This window comes from Gadus morhua, chromosome 20 (genome assembly GCF_902167405.1).
Source record: "Gadus morhua chromosome 20, gadMor3.0, whole genome shotgun sequence".
In the NCBI taxonomy this organism is placed as follows: domain Eukaryota; kingdom Metazoa; phylum Chordata; class Actinopteri; order Gadiformes; family Gadidae; genus Gadus; species Gadus morhua.
This window is the reverse complement of record NC_044067.1, coordinates 1,774,822-1,792,321: the sequence shown is the minus strand read 5'-3', so window position 1 is coordinate 1,792,321 and position 17,500 is coordinate 1,774,822. Positions and strand designations below refer to the sequence as shown.

Here is a 17,500-nt window from a genome sequence, read left to right as displayed (position 1 = left end):
TCCATTTTGAACGTGAGGCGTAGCGGAGTCCAGACGGACGTCAGAGGCAGAACCCCAGCGGGCTCATTTCCATAGCCGGGTGGGGGGGCGCTACTGTAAACATGGAGCGTAGCGTCGGGGTACATTCTGCTCCACTTAAAACCCCACGCCGCCTCCTCTACCCTCCTCCTCCTCCTCCACCCTCCAGAGAGAGGAGCCTGCCGAGAACCAGCCGACGACGTCTCTCTCTCTCTCTCTCTCTCTCTCTCTCTCTCTCTCTCTCTCTCTCTCCCTCTCCCTCTCCCTCTCTCTCTCTCTCTCTCTCTCTCTCTCTCTCTCTCTCTCTCTCTCTCAGCGTCTCTCTCTCTCTCTCTCTCTCTCTCTCTCTCTCAGCGTCTCTCTCTGCTCTCCGTACCCCAAGACAGGAATGTGTTTCTACAGCAGCCAGTAACCAGCGTGTTGTGCAGTCAAACGAAGGGTTTGGTCTTTGTAAATACCAGGGTGGGCTGGGAGAGGCTGTTTCACCGGTGTTGGTTTCTGTTTGCTCACTGTGGATGACCTTGTGTTTGGGGAGGAAGAAGAGCCTGTGTTTGGGGAGGAAGAAGAGCCTGTGTTTGGGGAGGAAGAAGAGCCTGTGTTTGGGGAGGAGGAAGAGCCAGTGTTTGGTGGGGAAGCTGGGCCAGTTTTAAATTAATTAATGTCTATCTGGAGCAGAGTTCGGCAGAGCAAACTCCTTGTTTGGTCTTTTGAGAAGAGCCATGTTGTTCTTCTTAACACCCCGGGCCCCTCCCACCATGACTAGCAGCAGATTTGGCCCATCTCCTGTGTGTGTGTGTGTGTGTGTGTGTGTGTGTGTGTGTGTGTGTGTGTGTGTGTGTGTGTGTGTGTGTGTGTGTGTGTGTGTGTGTGTGTGTGTGTGTGTGTGTGTGTGTGTGTGTGCGCGCTGATACTGTACCGGCTTCAAAGCCGGTTGACTCCCTGTTGGTCCCTCTGCAGCGACACTGAAAGCACAGATCAAAGGCTCGGTGATGACCCTCATCCCTGCCTCCACACCCCCTGCTGGGGCTGTCTCCCCCCCCCCCCCCCCCCCCCTAACCACTGGGGGGCTGGGAGTCAGACGGCGGGTGGAGGGGGTGGGGGAGCAGCCAGGCTCTGCTGAGAGAGATTTGGGTGGAGGTATTCTTCAGTCGTCCGTTGTGAGCGGCGTGCGACGCTACTTAGTTCGTCACGACGACGCTCGGCAGTTCTACAATTCATTGACTTCTTGTCAGCCCTACAGACACTAAGCTCAGCCCTACAGACACTAAGCTCAGCCCTACAGACACTAAGCTCAGCCCTACAGACACTAAGCTCAGCCCTACTGAGTCCAACGTGTGCATTGTGAAGGAACTTGATCTAAAATTTAAGTGAAAAACAATATTGGACTGTGAGACTGTAAACTGTTTACGTACGTTTCATTAAGGATGTGTAGGGAAGAGTGAAATATTAAACTGCATCTGCGTGGCAATGAAAACCGCGTCTTTAACTCGATTGCTTCTTGATTTCATTTTCTGAAGATCTCTTCTCTCACAGCGCTGTGTAAATCGCTCTAACGGTTGTGTATCCCCTCACTGCGTGCGTAAGATAAGATACGATACACTTTATTATCCTTGGAGGGAAATTTGTCTTGGACTCCAATGCTTTCACATATAGCTGCTTTGCATAAAATACATGCAGACAATGCATACATATAGGAAACAGGCCACATATATCGTACAACAAACAACAAACAATTCAGACACACACACACACACACACTGTATTTCACCATCGGTCATGATCAGTAGTACTATTGCACAATTTGTTTGGCCCTGTGTGACTGTTCTTCTTCTTCTTCTTCTTCCTCTCACAGCCCCATGTCAATCGCTCATCGATTGTTGTGTATCCCCTCTCTGCGTGTGTGTGACCGTTCTCCTCTTTCTTCCAGCAAAGAGCGCCGGGCAAGGTGCTGTTCGACCTGGTGTGCACCCACATGAACCTGATCGAGGGGGACTACTTCGGCCTGGAGTTCCAGGACCACCACAAGATGACGGTGAGTGGGGAGGCCGAGGGCGTCGGGAGGCCGAGGGCGTCGGGAGGCCGAGGGCGTCGGGAGTCGCTCCGCGGCCATGCGCTGCTGCTGTTGTTCCTGCGGTTCTGAGCGGCCCTTCTGTTCCTCTGCTCCTCAGGTGTGGCTGGATCTCATCAAGCCTCTCATGAAGCAGCTCCGCCGTAAGTTCACTCTGTCACGAGCCGTACATGAGTAGAGAGATGGAGTGGGTGTCTCAACACTGAGCACTACAGACACTTTATGAAGAGTATTTTTATCTGTATGAATAATTGTGGTTGCCAGTTTTTTTTGGTGTACAATGGAACATGTCCCCCAATAAACCAATGTTTGATGGAAGGGACTGCTGAAGAAGTGTGGTGAATTTAACCTGTGTTGCGTACTTTAGCATCGTTCTTTGTCAGGTTGTTCCTAATCTGTTCTTATCATGGGCCCGGTCAGGACCCAAACACACGGTGCTGCGCTTCGTGGTCAAGTTCTACCCCCCGGACCCCGCCCAGCTACTGGAGGAACTGACCCGGTGAGACAGAACTGGCCTGGGGTTTACTCGCTCTCTCACACACTCTCACTCAATCACACTCCCTCTCTCGCTGTGTGTGTGTGTGTGTGTGTGTGTGTGTGTGTGTGTGTGTGTGTGTGTGTGTGTGTGTGTGTGTGTGTGTGTGTGTGTGTGTGTGTGTGTGTGTGTGTGTGTGTGTGTGAGAGATGTGTTCAGTCAATACGTGTATGGACATCACCAGCGGTATTGTAGAGGTTTGTGTCAGTTGCCTCTGCCAGGGGACGTGGAGGTGAGGCGGCTGAACGCTGACGTCAATAACGCAGATGTAAAATGTGCAAACAGAATTACTTTCGAACAATGTCTTTATTGCTCCCAAGGTGTTTATTTTCCCCAATAATAACAATGTCAACGTTTCAAACGCATTTTGAACGCGTTTCGCCAGACTCAGTCTCGACTCCAAGAGGTTTTTTACGGCACCTGCAAAGAGATTCGATGTTCATATAAAACTCCTTCAGCAAAATGACTTTTGACACTTTATGACATGAGGAGTCACACAGCCTTCTCCTTATCACCGAGTCCCCTCACTTCTCCCCTTGCAGAGCGCATCTCTTTCAGTCATTGCTTTGTTTAAAACGTGTTCCCTGTCGCCTTCGGTTGATTCCTTGTGTTTTAACGTGTCCCCGTCTCCTCCAGGTACCTCTTCGCCCTCCAGCTGAAGCAGGACCTCTCCGCCGGACGCCTGACCTGCAACGATAGTAGCTCCGCCCTCATGGTCTCCCACGTTGTCCAATGTGAGTGTGGCAAACCTGTCGTATATAATGTATAATATCCTCATCCTTCCTCCTGAGTCCTGCTTGTTTATTAAGAGTCGTGGTTGTGAATCTGGCGGGAGCCATGACCTGGTGTTTGTGAGGCCCAGCCGGAAGGAACTAGCATGTAGTTCCTCTAACAGCCTATAGGTGGTTCCCTAGAGACTAGCATGTAGTTCCTCTAACAGCCTATAGGTGGTTCCCTAGAGACTAGCATGTAGTTCCTCTAACAGCCTGTAGGTGGTTCCCTAGAGACTAGCATGTAGTTCCTCTAACAGCCTGTAGGTGGTTCACGGTAGAGGCTAGAATGTAGTTATTTGATAGACCTGTAGTTGGATCAATGTAGAGAGTTGCATCAGTATAGTATGGAAATCATCTCCATACTATGTATTCGAGAGGTCCTGTTGAACAGTTTGTCATTAAAAAGTAATTAAGTATTGACTATGAATTAGTCTTAGCCATGCGAGGCGGCAATTCATTTCCCGCCCTCTACGTGCCAAATATTGATCGTTGCTGCTGGTTGCAAAAAAGGTTCCAAAAGCATCCTGCACAGGAGGCAAATCTACACCCTCAGAAGGGTGGTGTGTAAACCAATAGGTGAAGTCACCATGCTACGTCTATGATTTGTGCCGTCGATGTTGTAAATACAATCTGTGCACCTTCTAAAGTGATGTTATACAGATGCTGTAGATAAACCCATCACCTCAACGGTAAAATCCACTAACAGTCATTTGTGGTTTGCGGTCATTTTTCAAATGATATTATTATAGTAACAGCCCAAACAATGAGCTCATCTAATTATAGTTCTCCGTTACATTAGCGCCCCCCTATAACACACAACCCTGAACACAGAGGGGGAAGATACTCAACAGGCAACGCGGAACTGTCATGTTTATCATGCCGAGCATGTCCTCAAACCAGGACCCAAACACAGGAAACCTCACGGATCCCTGTGTTGCTATGGATACCGTTCAGGTAGATTCCCTACTCTGAGCGTCTCCCCGGACAAGACACGGTGACCCTCCAGGAAACAGACGCAGCCTTTCCTCAGCTTACGCTCATCAGCACTTTATCTGATGGCAAAGACGGCGTTCAAACCCGCTGATTAAAGACAGTGCCTTGCTCATGGGAATACCGGAGAGCTTTTATTAATGTTCTATATTTCTAAAAGCCATGAATATGCAACAACTCACCCGCCGGTGGTATTTCATCTTAAATTAATTGTTTGTTTTAATGTTTTTTCCAGCATTTACCCAGCGTACATAATTCAGGATATTCCCTAAAGGGGGGCGGATCGTGGCTGGGGGTGTCTCCCGGAGTGTGTAGACGTAGCGCTCTCTGTTTAACGCGGCGTTTAGGGAACGCTGCAGCAGGCGTTGTCCCTCGGGTCTCCAGCTCCTCTGAGCTCACGGGCCGCCTGCCATCCATCATGGCCGCTCCGATCCCATGGTATTGATTACTGGTTAGTTATGGTCTTGTTAACGTGTCGTACAGGTTACTTAGTGTGGACTGGTGAGTAATCAGCTATAAGGCATCCACAGTATACATATAGCTGTATACTGCTAAGGTCAGGCTAAATCTGTACATAGTAAATGGAATGCATTTATATTTAGTCCTTTCTAACCAGTGGCCACTGAAAGCTCTTTACAATGTTGCCTGACACTCATCCATTCATGCGCACATTCACACACCGACGGCGATGTCCACGCAGGGCGACAGCCATTATCGGGAGCAGTGAGGGAGAGGCGTCTCGCTCAGGGACACCTCGACACTGAGATAGGGGATCGAACTAGCAACCTTCCGGTTACCAGCCAGCCCGCTCTACCCCTGAGCAACATGCCGCCCCACAGTCTACTATATCAGGTGTTCCTTTGCAACCAGCAGGATTTAAACCCAGGCCCGGGTGAGGAATAACTGAGGAACAATCCTCTAGCATCAAGCTAACATGGAACCTCCTGGCTAGGGTTCAAGGGAGTTAGTAGAGGAGGTCGATGTGTCCACCTCACTGCCACACTTGCTCCTCCCCAGGGGGTCTGGGGAGGATAAAACTGCTGCTGCAAGGAACGGCAGCGCTAACGTTTCTTATTACTGCCTTATTATTCTGAGGCCAGACTGGCCCGGTCTACGACGCAGCTTTAGCCGACAACGGCCATTAATCGTTGTTTAACATGGAACTTCTTCTTCTTCCTCTTCCTCTTCCTCTTCCTCTTCCTCTTCCTCTTCCTCTTCCTCTTCCTCCTCCTCCTCTTCCTCCTCCTCTTCCAGCGGAGATCGGGGACTTCGAGGGCAGCCAGAGCCGGTCCCACCTCCTCAACAACAACTACATTCCAGACCAGATGGCCCTGATGGACCGCATCATGGAGTTCCACTCCAAGAACACGTGGGTTCCTCATCTCCCAGAACGTAACGGATCTCCTGCTCGTTCCTGGCAGCAGACCCAGGAGGTCCCATCAGTCTAGGATTCATGAATGTATTCCTGTTATTCCAGAGCTCCGTGCCCGGAATACGTCGGCCTAGATCTCACCGCTGTGTCCTGGAATGAAACGCTCCGGCGGTTTACTGGAGATATTAAATCAGAGGTCACACTCAGGAACTTGACCAGCCCATTACCGTTTTATTTATACTTTTCTTTTTCACCGAGTGATTCAAAGCATTGTTAATCACGCTCAGAAAGGCCAAGTTATTATATTTTCATCGGCCCGCCGTTTGACCTTTTAACCAAAGTTTTATTCATGGTGTCATTTCACCATAAAGTTGCTAAGTGCCTTTCAACGCTTTAATCCAAAGCGAGCGGCAGTGGGTTCAGACCGGACCCCCGAGGCAGCAGCCAGGCTTCAGTACTCCCCGCCCGCCGCCCTTCAGCGCAGCCTGGGCCCGGTCACCGGCCCTTTGTGGGAGAACCGGTTTGTCCGTCCCCGGGACGCTCCCCTGGAGAGAGAGAGAGGGGCGGGGCGGTTCCCGGAGGTTATTGGAGAGCTGCGGGTCTCCTTCACTCTCCTCTGGCGATGCAGCATGACGCTGAGCGTTCGCCAGAACACACCCCCCCTTCCCACCCTAAGCCCCCCCCCCTGCGGCGCCGTGCGACCGCCGGCCCAACCCAGTCAGCTGACACGCACAAGCACGCCTCCATTAGGTCTAAGTGCCCTCTTTCGCTTGTCTTTTTTTGTGTTGCTTTCAGTTACTGCAAATAAGATAAGGGCTTGCGTGGTTCTGGTGGCGCGCTGCCACGCGGAGAGTTGAAGCTCTGATTAAGTACCCGACGCTCGGGAAACACTGAGGCCTCGGCTCTGATTAGAAGTAGGACGTCTGTTAGCGTTCTGTCTCGGTCCCTTCTCCTCTCTCGACGACTGTGTCTGTGTCGCTGTCTGTCTGTCTGTCTGTCTGTCTGTCTGTCTGTCTGTCTGTCTGTCTGTCTGTCTGTCTGTCTGTCTGTCTGTCTGTCTGTCTGTCTGTCTGTCTGTCTCTTTCTGTCTTCCATCTGTCGCTCTCTGTCTCTCTCTCTGATGAGCACAGGACCCCCCCCCCCCCCCACACACACCGCAATTAGTGAAACTCTGTTGGGTGATTTTGTGGGATTTAAGACATTTGGACGAATTACCGAAAGCGTAATCCGTGCTCCCGGTTTTCATTTGGTGTGTCTGAACGAGCATAAACCCCAGTCGGATTCCATATTTAAATTCTGTTTTGTCAGTCATGTCTTAATCCTCCACTATTGCCTTAATTATTTTAAAAAGAAAAAGAAGGATACAACGTTCATCTAGTTGTTATCGGTACAGCTGTCGTCCCGTTCTGAAAGGGCTCCACAGGGCCCACATTATAAGACCCCCTAAAAGACCCCCCTGAAGACCCCCTAAACCTGGGCCGTCTAAAGGTGCAGGGAAGGGTCCCTCCTTTGGGATCCCTCTCCCAGTAGGCCGTGGGATCCCTCTCCCAGTAGGCTGTGGGATCCCTCTCCCAGTAGGCCGTGGGATCCCCCTCCCAGTAGGCTGTGGGATCCCTCTCCCAGTAGGCCGTGGGATCCCTCTCCCAGTAGGCCGTGGGATCCCTCTCCCAGTAGGCTGTGGGATCCCTCTCCCAGTAGGCCGTGGGATCCCTCTCCCAGTAGGCTGTGGGATCCCTCTCCCAGTAGGCCGTGGGATCCCTCTCCCAGTAGGCCGTGGGATCCCTCTCCCAGTAGGCCGTGGGATCCCTCTCCCAGTAGGCCGTGGGATCCCTCTCCCAGTAGGCCGTGGGATCCCTCTCCCAGTAGGCCGTGGGATCCCTCTCCCAGTAGGCCGTGGGATCCCTCTCCCAGTAGGCCGTGGGATCCCTCTCCCAGTAGGCCGTGGGATCCCTCTCCCAGTAGGCTCGGACTGCACTCGGTGCCGACGGGGTCTATGATGGCGGCAGAAACGTCGGGTCGGAGTTATTAGAAAGCAGCAGATGAGTAACGGCTCCATGTGCCTTGCTAGTGGGCAGACGCCGGCGGAGTCGGACTACCAGCTGCTGGAGGTGGCGCGCCGGCTGGAGATGTACGGCGTCCGACAGCACCCTGCCAAGGACCGGGAGGGCACCCAGCTGAGCCTGGCCGCGTCCCACACGGGGGTGTTGGTCTTTCAGGTGAGCTCCGGCCTGAGGGGGCGGGACTAAGGCCTGTCACTCAGACATCACCTGTGGTCTACATGTGTTGGGGCTCTCAGTGGTGCCCTCTGTTTATTCATTCAGCACTAAAACACTATTACCCAGCATGCCTTGGGGTACACGGTCGTGATGTGCCTTGCTCAAAGGAGGCCTGGTGGTAGACTGCAGATACTGGGATTCACACCCTGAGCCTTGCTGGAGTGAGTCAAACACGAGGCCAACTGGCTCCCCCGTATGGCTAAACTGCCATACGGGGGTGTATAAGTGTTTCACTATGAAATGTGCAGCATAACCTCGTCCGTCTGTTTATTTAGTCATTCATTCTGATTGCCTCTTCGTGCAGGGACACACGCGGATCAACGCCTTCAACTGGTCCAAAGTACGCAAGCTGAGCTTCAAGAGGAAACGCTTCCTCATCAAGCTGAGAGCCGACCTGAACGTAAGTCTTCCCTCACATTCCGTCGATGGAGAGTGTGCGGCGTCTGAACGCAGACTCCAGCGGGGTCGGCGCTGTTGTCACATATACTAACCGTGCCGTCCTGCTCGTCCCACCCCAGAGTTCGTACCAGGACACCCTGGAGTTCCTCATGGGAAGCCGGGACTGCTGCAAGGTGTTCTGGAAGATCTGCGTGGAGTACCACGCCTTCTTCCGGCTCTTCGAGGAGCCCAAGCCCAAACCCAAGCCCGTCCTCTTCACTCGCGGCTCCTCCTTCAGATTCAGGTACCAGGGGCGGCATGGGGCTCAGGAGCTCAAGGTTGCTCGTTCGATCTCCTCCTCCTGCTGAGTGTTGAGGTGTCCCTGAGCGAGCCACCTCACCCTGACTGCTGCCGACGAGCTGGCTGTCGCCCTGCGTGGCTGACACCGCCGTCGGTGTGTGAATGTGGGCATGAATGGGTGAATGTTCGGCAGTATTGTGAAGTGCTTTGAGTGGCCACTGGTGAGAAATGCGCTGTCTAAATGCAGTCATTTTACCATTCACCGCCCACTCTCTGCTCTGCCTTCTCCTGTGCAGCGCGTGACGTAGCGCCGTGGTATCTCCCTTTAACTCTGCGTCCGTCGCACCGTGTGTCGTGTGTGTTCTCTCCGCAGCGGACGCACGCAGAAGCAGGTCATCGACTACGTGAAGGAGTCGGAGTTTAAGAAGATCCCGTTTGAAAGGTGAAAGCACGTCGCCGTGGAGTCGTTCTTAGTGGTTGTTCAGACGTCTGTCTGAACAGCCACTAGAAACAACTCCGTGAGTGACAAGATGATGATGATGGGAGTTGTTGCGAGATAATCCCTTGTTCCTACACACTTCTTGACAGCAAAGTATCAGATGTAATGGAGCATGATCATGGGGGGGACTCACAGACAGCGTTTACCAAGACTCTCAGACGGGCCCGTACACGTTAAGGACCTTTATAGTCCCGACGTAGACGCAAACATCTCAGGATACACAGAAACCCAAACCGAAGACGGGTTCTCACCGTCTCAATTGTTTAGGTGTGGATAGTGATAAGGGGACGAAAGGGGAGCCATAAAGAAGGTTCTCACTGTCTAAACTGGGGGCCTCTGTAATGGACAAAACACATCTCATTTACATTTCGGGCATTTAGCAGATATTCTTATACAAAGCGACTTACACTAAGAACATTTGTCAGAAGAATTATAAACAACAATATATCTCTGTCGGTACAGTAAGAATGTTCATAGAACCAAGGGCCAAGCACTAACAATCACTAGGTTAACCCATTCCCCGTATACAACAAATATAGCTAGCATAAGACGCTACACAATGCTACAGAGTACTGTTTCTAAGTGCAAGGACATACAAGCATATTGAATGACCTATATATCGAAAAGAAGGTTGTATTGTTGGTGACAGAACTGTTAGCCTAGCAGGAGTGTAGCGCTCTCTGACCGCCCTGTCGTCTCCCCCCTCCAGGAAACACAGCCGGGTCCAACATGTCTGCCGGCTGTCCCCCGTGCCTTCGCCGCGGAGGCAGGAGGTGCCCTCAGAGGTCCGTCCTGTTGTTGTTTTAACCTCCTGGCTCAGGCTAGCTGTCGTAGCTCAGGCTAGCCGTGGTGTCTCGGGCTAACCATGCTGGCTCAGGCTAGCTGTGCTATCTTAGGCTAGCCATGGCAGCTCGCGCTAGCCATGCCGTTTCAGGCATGCTGGCTCGCGCTAGCCGCGCTGGCTCGCTATCTTAGGCTAGCTGTGCAGGCTCAGGCTAGCTGTGCTATCGTAGTCTAGCCGTGCTAGCTCAGGTTAGCCGTTCATCACCTCACTTCACTGTCTCATCCTGACGGGTCAAAGTCGTAGCATTGCTAGGCAATTTCCAATCGACACTTGAACGATTAGTTTAGTAATTAGTAATTAGGAGAACAAGTTATGCGTAGGTCATTGAAGTGTTGTGTCTTGTATCTGTTCTCTACTCTCTTGGTTCTCCTGCTTCGCTCACCAGTGTAATGCAGATTATTGTTCATACTGAGAGAGAGGTCTTGGCTGTCTTTATTATTTATTAGATCTATAAGTCTTTCTATGCACTGTTCAGGCCACTTTGGCGGCTGTAACATGAATGTCCCTTCAGGCATTAAAAAGAGTTATATATCTCTGTCACTCTGCCTCCCTCTGTCTCTCTCTCGTCTCTCTGTCTCTATCTCTGTCACTCTGTTATCTCTCTGTCTCTGTCTCTGTCACTCTGTCTATGTCTCTGTCTCTCTCTCATTTTCTTCTTCTTCTTCTTCTTCTTCTTCCTCTTCCTCTTCCTCTTCCTCTTCCTCTTCCTCCTCCTCCTCCTCCTCCCTCTCCGTAGCAGAGGGGCGCCCCCTGTGGCAGAGTGGACTCCCCACCCCAGCGCCACTGGAAGGAATCAGCGCTGGTGACCGCAGAAGACCCCGCCCCCTCCTCCCCCCGGACGCGGGCCAGCCCCGCGGTGAGCCTGAGGAACGGCCGCGAGGACCCCCGGACCACGCCCCCCCCCGGAGGGGCCCGCCCCCAGCCGGAGGAGCCCAGCAGGCCCCGCCCCCACCACCCGGATCCTCTGAACACAGGTCCGGCCTCTCGCTCTCCCCCGGCTAGCGGCTTCTCTTCCCACGCGTACGTCAGCTGTAGCGACCTCGAGGGGGAGTACGTCTCTGTGGGCGTGGGGCGGGGGGCCGGGGGGGGCGTGGCCCAGACCCGGGGAGGAATGGGGGGCGGGAGTGAGTCCTACCCCCCTCTGCAGGAGGACGTCCTGGGTCGGAGGAGACACAGGGAGGCCCCCGCGCCGGCTCCGGCCCTGCCGGCCGGCGGGGAGGTGAGCGAGGCGGCCCGGCTGCAGTACCAGAGGGGCGGCCAGCAGGGGGCGCTCTACCCCCCCGCCATGGGGGACGGGACGGGGGGCCCCCGACACCCGTGGAGCCCCCTGGTCGCCCAGCAGATCACGGGCTCCGCCCACGCCGCCGTTGGCCCTGCCCATCGGACCGGCGCTGAGCACAACGGCTACGGCGAGGACGGGCGCCACGGCGTTGACGACCACCTTAGCTACGACCCACCGTCTCTCGGAGGGCTCCTCCCCCCCGGGCGCATCCCCTACCCGCAGTCGCCGCGGCGACGGCCCTACCGCTCCCCCGCGGACCCCTCGACCGTCTCGGCCCCGCCCCCCTCGCCGGCGCCCGCCCTGTCCCGGGTCGAGCGCATGGCCGCCCTGGAGCGCCGCATGCTGTTGGACGGCGAGGGGGCGGGGCCAGGTGCGGGCCACGCCCCGGGCGCCACGCGGAGCCGCGGCGGCCTCGGTCCGCCGGCCGCGGGGCGCGTCAACGGCTGCTTCACGCCCAGCGGCTCGGAGTCCAGCGAGGGGGACTCGGACATGGAGGCGGACCCCGCCCCCGCCGCCTCTGTCTCCGGAGGCCGCGGCGGAGGCTACGTGCTAACGGGCGGTAGCGCGGTGGAGGGCGGTGCTAGCGGGCCGCTCCGCTCCCGCCTCCTCCCCAGGACCCCGTACTCTCTGGGCAGCCTTGAGCTGGACGAGGGGGCCGGCGTGGACGAGAGCCACGCCTTCACCGACGAGGACACAGGGCGGGTGTTCAGCTGCTAGGCTAACGGGCTAGCGGCTAACGGGCTAGCGGCTAACGGGCTAGCGGCTAACGGGCTAGCGGCTAACGGGCTGGCGGCTAACCTGCTAGCGGCTAACGGGCTAGCGGCTAACGGGGTTTAGCGGCTAACGGATTAGCGGCTAACGGATTAGCGGCTAACGGTTTAGCAGCTAACGGGTTAGCGGCTCCCAGAGGATTCCATCGTCCTCAGGCCACACCTGGGCCTGCGGCCTATTTTTAGAATGGATGGTGACGGCCGATTAGAGTGGAGGGGTTCTCCAGCGTCTGGGGACCTCTGTGGACCTTTTCCAACCATTGTGTTCCGAGGGTTTAGCCACTGGTTGTCATCACGGGGTAATGGAAGCACTGCGTAGCAGACGCACCCCCAGGGGTCTGCCCTCCAAAGCGGCGTTGCCCTTTCTAAATGGCAACACACACACACGCACACGCACGCGCGCGCGCGCACATAAACACACTTACACACTTACACACACGCGCACACTTACACACATAAACACACTTACACACACGCGCACACTTACACACATAAACACACTTAGCTTTTTGCTCATCATTTTTGGTGCCAACAGGTTTTACTGCAGTACATATAAAGATGATGACAATGGTCCCCAACGCTACGATAAACTCATAGTTTAACCTTGGAGAGTGTAGCCGCGGAATATGTCACCGTTATTCTATTATACTATTCTATGTTTTTCTTTATAATTTGAGCCACTTTAATGATTGGCTGCAGCTGGATGGTTTCAAATGCCTTTCCTCGTGTCTTCTGTCAGGGAACGATGGTTTCTAGCTGTTTACCCTCTGGTGGATGACACTGCAGATTAAGCTTGTCAAAGAGGGGGGAACTATCGTGTAGAGCTAGTGTGTAGAGCTAGCATGTAGAGCTAGCTAAGTCCTTCATTAATGTGATTTGGTCTTCATGTTTATGCCGTGAGGCATCGATGGAGCTGATTACTTTGACTTTGACTTCATACCGTCTGTCTTGACTTGACGTGGATTAGATTATCAGTAGCGGTTATGTTTACAGTCAGCTCTGACTAAGACCGACTCGGAAGCGTCATCGGATGAATGAACGCCAACAATGTCCTGGTGGATATGATGCATATAGAGAATGTGGTTTGTTTGCTTTAGCCCGGGTGAACTATTCATTTCAACAAAGCCCTGCACTTATTTTCTACCCTGAGTAAATCATTTTCCTCACCCTCTTCTCATTTCTGTTTATCCATTCATCAGCATAACATACTGCTCTGTTTGCTTATCTCTGTTTCCCTCTGTGTCTCTGTTCCTCTGTTTCTCTTTCTCTCTGTCTCTCTTTCTGTGTCTCTCTCATTGTCTAATCCATGTACCATTCTGTCTGCATGTTTCTCCTGTCTGCCGGCTCAGACCTGTGTGTCCACCTGTAGTCGTGCATGATGGTCATTACCTTTCCATACAGTAAACAATGCAACACAACACATACTTGTTGCATGTCTTCTTATTCACTGCAACAAGTCAGCCGACGGTTGTGTTGGGACCCAGACCACATGAGATGAAAATCCAGGTGTGTGTGTGTGTGTGTGTGTGTGTGTGTGTGTGTGTGTGTGTGTGTGTGTGTGTGTGTGTGTGTGTGTGTGTGTGTGTGTGTGTGTGTGTGTGTGTGTGTGTGTGTCAGACATGGTTAAGATCCTGTTCAGTCTTTCCTCAGTTGTGATGCTGGCTCCACGTTGGGATGAAGATGAGATTCTTAATATAGAAAATAATATGAATCTCTGGTCCTAAATGGAAACATAATTTGTAATGAGGGGATATTATAATCAAGACTGCTTTGTAAACCGGCTCCTTCCATCAACCAATGGGCGACTCAATCGTTTACTATGTGCTCTACCTGTTAACCCAGGCGTAGTCTGTAACATACTGACACTAAATAGTTGAGCTTGGTGTTATATTTAGACTTTTTGTTACAAGGCATGCTAATTATTGAGACGTGCAACACTCGTCTTCCGAACTACTCCCTTTAGTCTCTCGCCCGCTCTCTCTCTCCGTCTCGCCCGCTCCCTCACCCTCTCTCGCCATACTTATAAACCACTCTATTTAATGGTGCCTTTCATTGATTCCCTCTGAGATTCCCCACTTCCTACTTCCACATTGTGTACGGCTATATCTGAGAATAAGTTCAGGCTCTTCTTCCCTAAGTACCGCCCCGGTTGATTGTGTAAGGGGGCAACTGCTCTGCTGTGTGTGTTCGACGGGCGGGACGTCTTCCTATCCCCCTCCCAGCCGCGTGGCTCTTGTGTCGGCGGCTCTGCTATAACGTGTGTTTATCCCTTCAGTGTTGTCTGTGTTTAGTGTGTGTAGCCTGTGTAGCTCGTAGCTCCGCTCGCTCCCCTCCTCACGCTGTTGGCACCCGGCCAGTTCAGCGATGTCGTGACGAGAAAACCCCGCACTAGATTTATCCCCTCTCCGTTGTCCTAGCGTGTGGTGGCCCATTAAATGAGGTCTGTGTGTGTGTGTGTGTGTGTGTGTGCGTGTGCGTGTGTGTGTGTAATCTCTGCTCTGTTTATGCCATTCGTACCCGGGGAAAAACCCAGCAGACTGTGGTGTGTGGCGAGGTGGCTGCGGTGGTGAGGCCCGAGCAGTGTGAGTAAGCCTAGTGGTAGATGGAAGTAGCGGCTGTAGTGGATCGTCCGTAGGATAAAGAGTGTCCAGACGGGAGACCCCTTACCCCAACAGACAACCAAGAACGGTCTGAACTCTTTGCAAAAGGATGTGCGACGATGCTTTGACCCCTACACCCACCAGCCCTCAATCCCCTGGCTGGCCCAAGCCTTGACTGTTCCCCTCTGTTGCCCCGAGCCACCCAGTGGTCTGAAGACTGTACTGCATCGTGGGGGACGAACAACCCGAGATCGTGAACACACGGACGGTTCCAAAAACCCAAAGCCGACCTGTCGAATGTTGTCTCTCTCTCTGACACCGTAGCTCTTTGTCCGCGGTACAGTTCTGCTGGGGGGCGCATTGCTCCTTCTGTCTTCCTCTGTGAGCTGTCGACCTTTGCTCGGTCTCACTGCGCCCCTCCGTGTTCTCTCTCTCCTCAGGAGGGGGGGTCGTGTCCGGCGGCCCCCAGCCGGCGGCGTCCCCGGGCGCCCCCCGCCCCCACGCGCTCCTCAACGGCCAGAAGCATTCCCTGGACCTCTGCGGCCTCAGCCCCGACGGGCGCCAGCCCTCGCCCCTCACCAGCCCGCTGCTCTACGACGCCGGCTGCGTGCGCACGGACGACGAAGACGAGGTCCGCAGGAAGGTGGGTGGGGGGGGTCCCTCAGATCAGACTGCAGGCTCAGCAGCTAAAGTCTGATCATCATCTAACGTCTGATTCGTTATCTCAAGGCTGATACGTTATCTCAAGGCTGATACGTTATCTCAAGGCTGATTCGTTATCTCAAGGCTGATTCGTTATCTAAAGTAATGTATCAAGTTGGATTCATAATCCAAAGTCTGATTCATAATCTATGTATGACTTAGTATCCGAAGTCTGATTTGGATCTAAAGTCTGATTTATAAAGTTGGACTCATAATCTCAAGTCTGATTCGTTATCTCAAGTTTGATTCGTTATCTTAAGACTGATTCAGTATCTAAGGTCTGCTAGCAGGCTAGCTGAAATCACGGAGAAGGAGCTTTTCGCTTACCTCGCTTCGTATTAGTTTTGTCCAATCATGTAACTGCAAACACGGAACATCCGTGGTACACCTTTCCCGGTGGGAGGACAAGTTATAGCGCTGGCTGTCAGCACACCACTGTCCTTAGAAGTGTAACAACTCGGCAGCTGTAGGAACACGCGTATTAAATCCTCTTCTGAAGGTTTCATCCACAAACGAATAATGAAGATCATTCTTCCAAATCCCTGCTGCCTGTGACGCTGTGTTCCAGCGGTTATGGGGATTTGTTTCCTCCTTTTGTCTTCTGCTCGTTCTTCAGCGCTAGACCTTGTAAAAATAGCCCAGGACTTACCTCAGAATACCTGCCCTACATAGCGGCCCCATGGGGCCCGGGGCCCCAGTACTGTCTCCTAAACCCCCCCAGAAGAGGGATGGGCGGAGGGCCAGCGGGCAGGACGTCCAGGAGGGTCCCAGCTCAGCCTCTCCTCTCCTCTCTCCCACCATGCAGAGGTTCCCCAACGACCGCGCCTACTTCATCGCCAAGGAGCTGCTGACCACAGAGAGAACCTACCTGAAGGACCTGGAGGTGGTGAGCGTGGTGAGAGACACACAACAACACAACACAACACACCACAACGCAATACACACCAACACAACACAACACACTGAGAGAACCTACCTGAAGGACCTGGAGGTGGTGAGCGTGGTGAGAGACACACACAGACACACAACAACACAACACAACACACCACAACGCAATACACACCAACACAACACAACACACTGAGAGAACCTACCTGAAGGACCTGGAGGTGGTGAGCGTGGTGAGAGACACACACAGACACACAACAACACAACACACCACAACGCAATACACACCAACACAACACAACACACTGAGAGAACCTACCTGAAGGACCTGGAGGTGGTGAGCGTGGTGAGAGACACACAACAACACAACACAACACACCACAACGCAATACACACCAACACAACACAACACACTGAGAGAACCTACCTGAAGGACCTGGAGGTGGTGAGCGTGGTGAGAGACACACACAGACACACAACAACACAACACAACACACCACAACGCAATACACACCAACACAACACAACACACAGCGAGGACCTACCTCAAGGACCTGGAGGTGGTGAGCGTGGTGAGAGACACACACGGACACACAACAACACAACACAACACACCACAACGCAATACACACCAACACAACACAACACACTGAGAGAACCTACCTGAAGGACCTGGAGGTGGTGAGCGTGGTGAGAGACACACACAGACACACAACAACACAACACAACACACCACAACGCAATACACACCAACACAACACACAGCGAGGACCTACCTCAAGGACCTGGAGGTGGTGAGCGTGGTGAGAGACACACACAGACACACAACAACACAACACAACACACCACAACGCAATACACACCAACACAACACAACACACAGCGAGGACCTACCTCAAGGACCTGGAGCTGGTGAGCGTGGTGAGAGACACACACAGACACACAACGCACCAAAACAACACAACACACCACAACACAACACACACCAACACAACACACAGAGAGGACCTACCTCAAGGACCTGGAGGTGGTGAGCTTGGGGAGAGACGCACACACACAAGCACACACACACACACACATGCACACACAGACAGTCACACAAACCAGCACAGACAGACAGACAGACAGACTGACACTGACACACACACACACAGAGACACATACACACACACACGCACGCGCGCACACACACACCTATCCATACA

At 53.3% G+C, this 17,500-nt stretch overlaps 1 protein-coding gene across 2 annotated transcripts in view; it reads left to right on the top strand.

Moving 5' to 3' along the window:
- The window catches only part of LOC115532755 (FERM, ARHGEF and pleckstrin domain-containing protein 1), a 64,008-nt gene that overhangs the window by 30,439 nt on the left and 16,069 nt on the right, over window positions 1-17,500 (top strand). The window contains exons 3-15 of one of the 2 annotated variants that reach the window (XM_030342635.1): window positions 1,946-2,050; window positions 2,187-2,229; window positions 2,507-2,585; window positions 3,258-3,355; window positions 5,639-5,753; window positions 7,825-7,972; window positions 8,337-8,432; window positions 8,551-8,714; window positions 9,084-9,152; window positions 9,919-9,994; window positions 10,793-11,027; window positions 15,146-15,348; window positions 16,213-16,302. In XM_030342635.1, coding sequence (XP_030198495.1) covers window positions 1,946-2,050; window positions 2,187-2,229; window positions 2,507-2,585; window positions 3,258-3,355; window positions 5,639-5,753; window positions 7,825-7,972; window positions 8,337-8,432; window positions 8,551-8,714; window positions 9,084-9,152; window positions 9,919-9,994; window positions 10,793-11,027; window positions 15,146-15,348; window positions 16,213-16,302 — 1,521 coding nt within the window. Of the gene's footprint in view, window positions 1-1,945; window positions 2,051-2,186; window positions 2,230-2,506; window positions 2,586-3,257; window positions 3,356-5,638; window positions 5,754-7,824; window positions 7,973-8,336; window positions 8,433-8,550; window positions 8,715-9,083; window positions 9,153-9,918; window positions 9,995-10,789; window positions 11,028-15,145; window positions 15,349-16,212; window positions 16,303-17,500 lie in introns of both variants that reach the window. The other variant, XM_030342634.1, reaches the window with a different exon arrangement.